Source organism: Pongo abelii, chromosome 18 (genome assembly GCF_028885655.2).
Source record: "Pongo abelii isolate AG06213 chromosome 18, NHGRI_mPonAbe1-v2.0_pri, whole genome shotgun sequence".
NCBI lineage: Eukaryota > Metazoa > Chordata > Mammalia > Primates > Hominidae > Pongo > Pongo abelii.
In genome coordinates this window covers 54,565,814-54,577,194 of record NC_072003.2, presented here as the reverse complement: position 1 = coordinate 54,577,194, position 11,381 = coordinate 54,565,814, and the positions used below count along the sequence as shown (strand labels likewise).

The 11,381-nt window shown below is 54.8% G+C and overlaps 1 protein-coding gene across 3 annotated transcripts; it reads right to left on the bottom strand.

The window, feature by feature from the left end:
- Window positions 1-1,440: 1,440 nt before the first annotated feature.
- On the bottom strand, window positions 1,441-10,912 carry IRX6 (iroquois homeobox 6). 3 transcript variants are annotated; one of them, XM_009250729.4, is made up of 6 exons: window positions 9,583-10,910; window positions 8,115-8,372; window positions 7,310-7,419; window positions 6,822-7,129; window positions 5,389-6,003; window positions 1,444-4,401 (listed from the first exon to the last, which is right to left on the bottom strand). In XM_009250729.4, exons 1-6 carry the CDS (start codon window positions 9,625-9,627, stop codon window positions 4,394-4,396), a joined length of 1,344 nt encoding a protein of 447 aa, XP_009249004.1. In that variant the 5' UTR covers window positions 9,628-10,910; the 3' UTR covers window positions 1,444-4,393. The 3 variants fall into 3 exon arrangements, with proteins under 3 accessions (XP_054389901.1, XP_009249004.1, XP_002826469.2); XM_002826423.6 differs by having other exon boundaries at window positions 1,444-4,398; XM_054533926.2 differs by having other exon boundaries at window positions 1,441-6,003; window positions 9,583-10,912.
- Window positions 10,913-11,381: the final 469 nt, after the last annotated feature.

Here is an 11,381-nt window from a genome sequence, read left to right as displayed (position 1 = left end):
CATCTTCAGGCAGCTGGGACATGCAAGTTAGCCTCCTAGTTCTCCTACTCGCCCTCCAATAAGTACACATCTTTGAGCTTCTGGATGGGGGAAAAAAGAGCTGAACTAGATGAGGAGATTGAATGGGAATCCAGATTAAATCTTGGAGGAAATGTTTGCACCTGTTACTGGGATGTGATTTACTCTTGGCAAACAGCAGGTGTCCTAAGCCCTCCTGTTGAGCTTAGAGTCTGGCCACTCGAGGTTCATCCACCACTATGCAGATCAGAGGCCCATCAGGCCACCTGGGGTGCTTGTTAACAAGACAGACCTCTCAGCCCACATCCTAGGGTGATTCTTTAATCTTTAGCTGATTTTGATGGTAGAATCCATGGGCTACATTTTGCCAAACACTGACCAGGGGTGTCTCAGACAGTGTGCCCTGGGAAATGTGGGCAACGGGATAGGTAGAGATTTTCTTGGCCAGGATGCAGGGGTGGGTCCAGGAGGTACCACAAGTTTTTTCCCATTAGACATTTCGGAGAGGGAAGGAGGGAAACCCAAGAGTCCAGGGCATGAAATAATAGACTCTAGACATTTAGAGTCTCAGAAATAGATGGTCTTGTTAATAATTAAATAAAGAAATCTTAAAATAATAGAATACATTTGTAGTAGAACTTAGTGGTTAAAGAATCAGTCTTGCATAGACCCTGCCTCTTTACTTGGTAGCTGGATAACTGACATCAAGTTACTTAACCTCTCTGAGCCTATTTCCTCATTCATTAGTGGGGCATAGTGTTAGGTGTAGTATAGTTACTTAACCTCTCTGAGCCTATTTCCTCATTCATTAGTGGGGCATACTGTTAGGTGTAATATAATATGTCTTTGGACTATTGTGACATTTGAGTCAGCACATTTAAAAGAGCTGGTGCAAGAGACTAAATGTGTGTGTCCTCCCAAAATGTATATGTTGAAATCTAATCTGCAGTGTGATGGTATCTGGAGCTGAGGACTTTGGGAGATAATTAGGTCATGAACTTGAAGCCTTCATGAATGGGATTAGTGACCTTATAAAAAAGACTTCAGAGGGTTCTCTTGCCCCTTCCATGGAATGATGATGCAGTAAGGTGCTGTCTATGAACCAGGAAGCAGACCCTCACCAGATGCTGAATGTGCTGGCACCTTGGACTTCTCAGCCTCCAGAAATGTAAGCAACACCTTTCTGTTTTTTATGAGTCACCCAGTTTATGGTACTCTGTAAAATAGCAGTCCAAACAGACTAAGACACATGGCATTGAGTCTGACACATGGTAAGGGCTCTAGAAGTTCTTATTATCATTAACAGGATCATAGAATCTTAAAACTAGAAGTGATCACAGAGATCATCTAGTGAATCCAGTGTCCATCTAGTGACACTGGCAGGAAAGAAATAAATAAAGGAAGACACTGGGTGTGCTGGGTGTGGCGGGGGGGGGCTCCCCTGGGTGGCTTCCCCTCACCTCCAGAGGACCTAGCCCCTGGTTGCCGCACAGCTGAGGGAAGGGCCACTTTAGCCATAGAAGGAGTTTGGAGGTCCAGCTTGTATACATCCTACAAACCTGAGAACCTCAACTTTCTGCATTTACCAACATTTACTTTTCAGAGTTCACAGTCCAGCTGTCTGTGGGCACCAGCAGGCTCAGCCGAAGAGAGCAGGGCTGCATCATCCCTCCCCTTGCTCTGGTGTTTAATCAAGACAGTATTCAAAATATGATTCTGGGAGATTATATTGGGAGATTTGCAGGAGGCTCTCGGGGGGGCAGAGATGGTGGGAACAGATTGCCACTGGGGGCTTGAGGCTGGGATAATCACAGGCTCAGACGTGCCATTCTCAGGCCCTTCTCCTAGACCCCTGGAGCTCACCATTAGCTCTGGAGGAGATACTGAGCAGCAGGATGGAGAACTAGATCATCCCTGTATTTTACAGTGGCAGAACTAGGAGGGGAAGGGGCTTGTCCAAGTCACAAAACAAGGTGGCAACACAATTGAGAAGGTAAAGCAGGTTTCTGGGATGCCAGGCTGCCCTTCAGCCCCTCTCACACCCCACTGTCTCCAGCCAACTAGGATCAGACCTTTGAGATAACTCTAGGCTGCAGGCTCCTGCTTTGGGCTGGGGAAGGCAGGGAGAGGCTAGGCCACCCAGGCAAGAGATGTTTGTTGCAGCTGGAGAGACAACCTCCTAGGGTCCTGGGTGGTGAAGTAGGACAACTCGGGAAGGCCTCCTTTCCCAAGGTTAGAGCTGAACTGCTGGAGGCCGTGTGCAGGTGAGATTCCTCCTAACCCCCACCCTCTGGATCCCAGACCCTGCTCAGCCACATGAACTGAGTTTAGTGGGGTCCCTTCTCCAATCTGGTCTTCAGCTTCCCATCTCCAAATGTTGACTCTCTGATTCTAAGGATCCCTCTCCCCTCCACGAAATGGCTCTCTAGGGCTCTACTCTCAACTGGAAGCCCTAGGACGCCTCTGCCGCCTCTGCAGTCTCCGGAGGGGTCTACCTGGCCCCCTAGTAGGGGGTGGGGTCGAGAGTGCCTTGAAAGAAACCTCCAGCTAATGCTCTTTATTACAAGCGTTAATCCCGCAAAGCCGACTGGAAATAATGTTTATCTTTTCGCAGTTTAATTTTCCGGACCCTAAGCCGCGGGTCAGCGAGGGCGACTGGAGGGTCCCTGGGGAGGTTGGGGGTGGGAGCAGCTGTTGCCCAGGAACAAAACGAAAGCAAAGAGGGGTCTCCCGGAGGAAGCGCGGGCGGGTGTTCGGGCGGGCTAGCGGGAACCGAAAAGGGACATTGACCCGGGTGGAAAGCTGGAGTTGGTCTCCACCACGGACCGCTGTGACCCTGAGCTGGTCACCTGCCCTCCCGTTTGGGCTTAACCTTCTCATCTGAAGAGGAGGTTTGCAGTTTTTGTAAGTCATGATCTCTAAAGTCCCTTCCGACAGCAAAGCTGTCTTTTCCATAGAGAAGGGCTAGGAGGTGGCGCGCTGCTTCGGCTTCCCTAGCATTTCCAACCTCCACATTTCCCCTCATCGTCCTCCAAAGGTCTTCAATTCTCCTGCCCAGGAGGCGGACTCTGCTCGCCTGGATTTCAGTGACTGATAGTCTGGCATCCGCGCTGGTCTGGAAGGCCTGGCCTGGCCGGGATCCGGCGTTGGAAACGCAGCTCCCCAGGGATCCAGGCCTTGGGCGCACACCCCAGCTGCCTTTCCTCCTGCCTTCCTGACTCATCTGCTCTTCGGAGCTCCCCTCTAGGGCACTGCCCCGGGTCCCTGCTTCCCTGCGAGCAGCGGTGCGCTCGCTCCCTGGCTAAAGCCAAAGCCACTAGGCGCGGGACGCGAACGCAGGCAGCCTCCCCCAGCCAGCATTGCGCGGGCGTCTTTAAATCTCTTACCCCCAACCCCGCCGCTCGACACTCCTAGCAAGGGGGACAAAGACCCCTTCCCTGCCCGTCAGTTCCCATTGGTTGGCCTGTACCGGAAGTGTTTGCTGACACTTTTGATAAAACGGGAAGAATGCCCCCTCTCGCCTTACACCGACCCTGAAAGCTGCCTGACCTCCTCATTAGGTTCAGTTCGATCGGAGGAGGGCGGTCCTCATCACCCCTCCCCCAATAAACTTACAACCCAAGTACGAACCCGGAAACAGATGCAGTTTCCAGATAAACATCCTGACAAGTCCCACCACTTCCCACGCGCATGACCCGCGAGGTGGTCAGCTTGGCTCCACGGATTGGTTACGCAGCGGTTAGTCCGCTGAGCTGCAGGCGCCACGGCCTTGTCCGTTACCTTGTCAGTTTCTTTCCCGGCTACTAAAGGAACTGAGGTATGCAGCCCACGCCGCGCTGTCGCAAGAACCCCTGGCCGCAATGCATCTTTGCCTGCACACCGACCTCTCCAAGCACCCCTGGCAAAGACAGGCCACACTACATGGGTTCGGACTGATTATTTTTAAGGACACAAGGGCTTAGGAGGGGGAGAAGACGCACAGGGTCCTTAGTGGCCGGGTCAGTGATGAAGTTACAAAGTGACTGGGGGTGGTGGAGGTGAGAGACAGGGGTGAGCAGGAGAGGAAGCCTTGCTGAATCCAGAGGAGGAAGAGAGACTTGGTAGAGTCGGTGGGTGGGGCAGACTCCCAGCCTCCCACTTGGCCTTCCCCAAGGTGCCCTGCCATCTCCTCCGTGGGGTCTGCTAAAGTACAAGTCGGCCCACCACCCCAGCTCTGCGAGCAAGGACAGCTGCTAGGAGGGTTTCTGTGTGTCTGTCTCTTAGGCAAAGTGAGAGATCCTGGTCCCTGGCAAGGTCTGGCAGCTTCTTAACCTGGAGATGAATTCGAAACGTGGGGCCCATTTCCAAGATTCTTTCGCAAATCGCAGCCATTGCGCTAACCTGCTGAGAGAGGAAAGGTTGATTAAAACCCAAAGGTTGCTTAGTGGCAATTCTTAGGAAACCTCTGGGTCAGCCATGTCTCTTCTGAAGGCAAGTAAAGGGTCTAGAGGCAATTAGCTTGCCAGAGGTAATGTTTGGATCCGTTGTGTAAATTCAAATAACAGTGTAACCCACTTTTCTAAGCCAGCAGCTAATCCTGAGAGAAATTACTACAAAGAGCAGAATCTGACAGTAATTGCTGGAGGCTGCCTCATGCTTGGGGAATGTCCCTTTGTGGGATGAAATTCCCTTCCACCAGGTCCTTAACACAGTGAAAGAACCAGCCAGCATCAGGGGACAGTGATTGGCAGTCACTGGCCTGCCTGGGGATGAGCCCTTTGTAGGGTGCTCTCTAGGGACAGCACCAATCTGGGGCCTGAAGCTGTTGACCGCAGGGGCATGTCTACAACTTTCCAGGGGTTTTGGTGGGACACAGAGAGGGCTGCAAGCTGGACTTAAGCACTGACCTTAAATCTGTGGTGTGCGTCTGGCCCACAATCTTAGACTTCTCCAAAAGCCCTGGTGCCTGCCCAACCCTAGTAAACTTTCTAAGCAGCACAGCAGGGGACCAGCGAGTCTCCTCTGAAGGGCAGGCAGAGGACAAGGGCGATTGTGCTAGAGGAGCATGGTGATGCACACCTGGTGGATTTGGCAGTACACTGGACCACACGAATGCAGAGATCCTGGTTGTCCATCTCTCGAACGGCTTTCTAAGTGATTCTAGGTAAATTACAGTCTGCCTGTGAGTTTATTATTATTTGACTTTTAAATAAGGGAGTACTAGAACCTATCTCTACGCTTCCGTCTGAAAGAGTGTTGTAAAGCAATCTCCCGTCAGGTCTGTGGGAGACCTGGGCAGACGAGAATGGCAGAGGGTGTGCAATTGCCGGGCAGGGCGGTGGGTGGGTGTCTTTTGCATAGATACTCCCAGCGCCGTTGGGGGCCCACTACCTTCTGCTCCAGACGGGTACTGGCACTGCACTACAGGCTCGCTCCTCCGCGGGCACGGCGCACAGTTCAGCGGTAGTCCCTGCAGGGCAAACCTGGGGTTTCCAAAGGCTTTGGCTATGCAGGAAGACTCGTCGCACGCGGAGTCTCTGGGGACTGAGAGTCGCCGGGCAGAGGCAGGAGGCTGTCCGGGAATCACATGGCACTCAGGACTTCGTGGCCTAGGCCGGGTTGGGGGTGCACCTTCGACAGCGCTGGCTGCCGCGGTGTGCGCCAGAGACCAGATGCGCGGTTTCTCCACGCATGGGTAGTGCATGGTCAACCTAGGGACGCCTGTCTCCGCCGAGAGGAAGTCAGCTTCTTCCGATCCGGAAGGGTCATTGAAGGAGAAACGGGGCGCGGTCAGGCCACACTCCCTGCGCTCCAATCGGCCCTCTCGAGCTGCAGCGCACGGCCCAGGCAGCGACTGCGCGCCCTTTCGGAACTCCGTCAGCCTGTCCGCAGCTGTGGCCACTACCTCCTCGTCTTCAGCTTCCTCCTCCTCCTCCTCCTCCTCTTCGTCCAGGTCTTCCAGGTCACTCAGCCGGAGCCCCCGGGCCTCCTGGCTAGCAGTAACTTCTGCAGGAAATCAAGAGCGAGTGAGAAAAGCCCCAGGGCCCAAGGGAAATTCGAGGAATGCCCATCCCTGAGAAGCTTTTAGCAAGAAGCGCCCTGCACTCAGGGCATCCGCGGTGTAATTCACCAGACCTGCCGTACCACCCCTTGCACTTGCCCCAGGGTTGTTGGCCGCCTGTCCCTGAGAAAGAATTCCTGCCCCAGCCCTGCCCCCACCCTTTAGCGGACTCCTCCTCTCGCGAGCAGTGCCAAGCCAAGGAAATGCCACTTGGTGCTGCCTGAGTTCTGGATCTCAGTTTCTCAATTGTGAAAAACCAGGGGGCAGTTTTTACTCGATTTCAACATCTACAAGTGGCTGCTGTTACATCATTTAATTCAGCAAATATTTACTGAGCGCCAGCTATGTGCCTGCCATCATTTAGGTATTAGGTGTGTAGGGCATATGGCAGCAAGTAAGGCTTCTGGTGGAGCTGGCATCCTAGAGAGGGAAGTTGGGTATGTAAACTTTCTCACCGTGACAACTATGGCAAAGGAAATCCAAACAGGCTGGCAGAACAGAAAATAACTGGGAGGCTATTTTGGCTTGGGTGAGGCAGGAAGAACTTTAGGAGGCAACACTTTGATGTCAAGAAGAAGCCGGTTGTGTAGAGAATTACAGGTAGAAGGCAGTGCACAGGCTAATGCTCTGAGACAGGCAGGGAAGTGCAAGGGTAAGTCTGAGGACCTTCCAGAAAATCTACCCTACAGGGCAGCTTTTGAAAGACCAAACTGCTTGATGACTTGTAAAACCCTTAAGGTGGGGTGATGAACGTTTTCAGTACCTTTGGTGTCAGCAGTTAGGCAGCCTAGTGAGTCCTCCTCTCCTCCCTCTGCCTTCCTCTCCTCCCCACCTTTGTTCTTGGGCGCCCACGTCATTTTGTTCTCTTTCTTGAGGCGCCGGCGTGCGTTGGCGAACCAGGTGGACACCTGGGTGAGGGTCATCTTGGTGATGATGGCCAGCATGATCTTCTCACCCTTAGTGGGGTAGGGGTTTTTGCGGTGCTCATTGAGCCAGGCCTTGAGTGTACTGGTGGTCTCCCGGGTGGCGTTCTTTCGGCGACTGGCACCACTCAATTCCACTGCGCCATACCTGTGGGGGAGAACCTGGCTCACACTCTAGGAGAGGAACAAGGAACTGCAGGCAGAAGACAGTCTGTGGCGTGGAAGTGTGGTTCAGCTCCCTCCCTCTCCCCTGCCCCCATCCACCCTACCTTGGCAGTGGGGGAGGAAAGATTCACAGTGCCAGTCACCAAGGCCCTTCACTCCTTACCGTTCATACTGGTACTGCCCCAGAGTCCGCTCATAGGGATAATAGGCTCCTGGTTGTGCCAGGCTGGATGTAAAACTCCCTGCAGCCTCCTTAAATTCATACTGTGGATTCTGGAGGGAGAGGAAAAGAGAATTCAGGACTATAGTTGGGGAGGGGGGCACATGGGGTGGTAGCTAAGGGTCTGGTTCAAATCCCAGTATCGCCACTGGCACTGGTCGTGTGACCTTGGACACAGTTGCTTAACCAGTTGCTTAACCACTGTGTGCCTCAATTTTTTCCTTGGTAAAATGGGGATAATAGTACTTATAGGTTATTGAAGAAGACCATGCTGGCAGAATGCTTGGCAGAATCCCTGGTGCAGAATAAGCAGTAGTTAAATATTAGCTGCTGTTATTACTGTACCACTTGTCCCTCCCTCCTTTCCCCAGTTACCCCCCACCCCATCCCCCGCCCCACAACACACACCAGCTGGGGCACTTCCTGCTTTACTCTTCTTCAGGAGCTTTTCTCTGACCCTTTGTACCTCTGTGACATTGGGCAAAGTATTTGAAATCCTGTGCACCTCTATTTCCTCATTCTTAAATTGAGATTAATGATTACTTGCCTACCTCACAGAATTAATAGAAGTATAAATGTTTTCTAAACAGTATGAAGTTCTGCAAACTGTAAGGTACTGTGTTTTTTCGTCCTCATACACAGTCCTAACCATTTCCTTTCCTCGGGAGGTGTGGGTCTTTCCTTGACTTTTTCTGGATTTCACCTGTCTCTACTGCTCACGCCCCTGGGACTCCACCCCTGTACTCACCAGTGCCCCATACAGTGCGGGGGGCTCCGGGCTATAGGGCAGGTAGCCAGAGTAGCTCTGGGCAGCTGCAGCGGCCGCATAGGGGGCTCCATAGATGCCCAAGGCGGCGCCCAGCTCCGGTCGCGCACTGCCCAGCAGTCGACTATCGTAGGGTGCGCAGCAGAGAGCGGACGCTGGGGTGGAGCCTGATGCCACATCTGAGACAGAGCGTTGGGTAGATTCGCAGCATGTGGTGCTGGAACTTGCCGATACCAGAAACTACAGGGGCAAGAAAGAGGGCACTGGAGGTCAGAGACACCCCCGCCCCCCGGCACCCCCCCTCCCCCCGCCTCCCGCTGACCGGAGCTAGAAACAAAGAAGGGAAAATCAGATTGCTCCTTCCTTCATTCATTCCTTCATTATGCATTAACTAAATGCCACCTGGGCTGAGCATTCTGTTAGGTGCTGGGACGGGAATTATAAAAAGCATTTTAACCAAACTGCCCTTATAGATGCTCCTACTCCATTGCTAAGGCCTCAGAGCCCCAGGAGGCCGGGAAAAAGTGAACGTTCTGAAACCAGAATTAAAGACACCAAACCCTCAGCCCCCTTCCCTACCCTTCTCACAGGATCCTGCAAAGGCGGAGCTAGATGGTGGCCTTAGAGACCATTACTAACGTCTCATTCCTGCTCCCATTTTATAGATTGGGAGTGGATAATCGGAGAGAGTGTGAGACTTGTCTAAGATCACACAGCAGGTCAAAGGTCAAGCCGGCACTAGACAACAGGAAAATACACTCAGAACTCTAGAGAAAAGCTGGAGAACAGTGGAGGGGGTGTCCGCAGAACTTTCCCAGGAAACCCTTGTCATTGCACAACATCCACTTTCGTTTGGAAAATCGAGGGAACCGGAGAGCTTGGGCCCGCCCAAGGAAGGGGTAGGAGAATAGCCGAGGTCAACAAATGAACAACAATATGGTGAGATGGACAGCGTTGTAGCCTACAAGTTCTTTTCTTTCTTTCTTTCTCTCTTTCTCTTTCTTTCCTTTCTTTCTTTCTTTCTTTCTTTCTTTCTTTTTCTTTCTTTCTTTCTTTCTTTCTTTCTCTTTCTTTGTTTCTTTCTTTCCTTCTTTCTTTCTTTGTTTCTTTCTTTTCTTTCTTTTCTTTCTTTCTTTCTCTCCCGGCCACCTCAGACTTCTGTATAGGAGGAAGCTTGACTGGGAGATCCCTGTGATCCCACCCACCTCACTGAGCGCGTGGTCAGAGTGCCCATGTTTCGGGTCACAAGATTTTCCAGCGTGCACTCCGGGATGAAACGTTCTCATTTAGGGATTGGGGATGTCAGAGGAGGCTGTGACACATTACCCTGGTCCTTGCTCCTTCTGGCTTCCCCCAGGACACAAGAGGAGGAAGATCAGAGGCAGGCGCCGTGCACTAGGCACTCCCTCCACCCAGTCTGTCCCCTATCCCCCATAGAGGCGCCTCTTACCTGGGAAGCGCCGCGGTACGGGTGTCCAAAGTGTGGGAAGGACATGGTGGCTGTCCCTGGCCCGTCGCTCTCTTCCCTTTCGAGTTCCCGTCTCAGCCCAGCTGTTCGGCGCCCCCAGCAGTGCGGCGTCTCAGTTCCTTACACAGCTGCGGGTGCCCAGCGCCGGTTCCTCCTCCTGGTTGGCCCCAGTGGAGGCAGAGCCGAGGGCAGCCGGGCTGCCGAGCCCTGCGCTCCGAAAGGCGCCCCTCCGGCCCGTGGGGTCCGGAAGACAGAAGGGCCCATGGATGGGCAGGGGAAGGAAGAAGATGCGGGTTCCCAAAGGCGCGTGGTGGCGAGGTGAGGCGCGGCGCGGCGCGGGGCTGTGAGGTTCCGGAGGTGTCCCAGTCCAAGGTGGCCAGAGGCTCAATGTGACGTCACGGTAATCCCGGGCCGCCAGACGGGACCCCGGGCCCCGGGGCCCTGGGCCACCAAGCGTGCCAAGCGCAGCCAGACCGTGCGCGCGCGCGCACTCTCACCCTCACTCACACTTGCTCCGGGAGGTTTGTGCAGCTGGCGAGAAACGTCAAAAACCCTGACCCTCTCTGCTCGGCGCTGAATCCTACCCCTTTTCGCCTGGAGCTCACGCGCGCGCGCACACACACACAACCTCTCCAAATTACCCGGGAGAAGTAGGAGAAACGCCTCCCTCTGAGCCGCGCAGGCCCGGGGCGCAGCGCGCTCACCTCCTCCTCTTCGGCCCGGAGGAGGCGAGAGGCAACTGGGGCGGCGAGGGAGGAGAGAATACAAAAGAAGGGACAGGAGAAAAGTGGGGGAGAAAGGCAAGAGGGAGAAGGAGGAGGGGAGAGGGGAGACAGGAGTCTGAGTGAACAGAGGCGCGCGGGGGAGGGGGAGGGAGCTGGGGTGGGCGAAGGCTGGGCGGAGGCTGAGCACTGGCAGGTGGAGGAAAGCAGAGGCCCGGGGGAGAAGCCTCCAGCCCGGTTCCTCCGCCCCTGCGCTGAAGGAAAGTTTGTTCACGCCACAGGCCCGGCTCTCGTTGGAGCAGCTCCGGGCAGCGTCGGTGGATCCCACTGGCCCGCCCATCTTTGTCCTCGGGGATCTGGTTCCCCGCCTCAGCCTCCCCAGGACTCGGGCTAGATTCCGGCTCTCCAAGCCCTGGCCTGGCCCAGGGCCTTGACCTTGGGGCTTCTCTGCAGCTGCCTGGTCCTCGAGTAGGCCGGATAGCGCCCCCTCGAGGCCGAGGCTCGGGATCCCTCAGATTCCGTCGGGAAACTAGCCAGGTCCGATCCCTGGCAGCCGCAGGCTGCTTGCTGAGATCCCTGGGCATCTCCTCTGAAGGCAAGCTTGGCTGCCTTGCGCGCGCGCCTCCCGCAGTGGCCGCGGGGCAGCCAGGGAGCCTGAAGAAGGCGCCCGATCCGGGCTGCAGCCCCTGCGCTCCGCTGGGGGTGGCGCTGGAGAGCCGCAGTGGAGCGCTCCGGGAGGGCAGCCCATTCCCTGCACTCCTCCTGGACGCCCGGCCAGGCCCAGCAGTCTGACCACCCCCTCACTCCATTCCAGGGGTCTTCAAAGGGGCTCTGATGGGTGGGCGGTGGCGGGGGTGGAGGAGGCTCGTTGGTACCCAGGAAGGGGCTGCCTCCTCTAGGCCTGGCCCCGAGACAGGGAACCTCCAATTTGCGAGCATGGTAGACTGCACATCTGAAGGCTCAATACTCAGGCCCCAACTGCCCTTCTGAGAGCCTCCGACCCACGACGTCTAGGGGTGAAAAGGGACTGTCGGTCTGGTAGGGGAAGGTCTTCGGTGG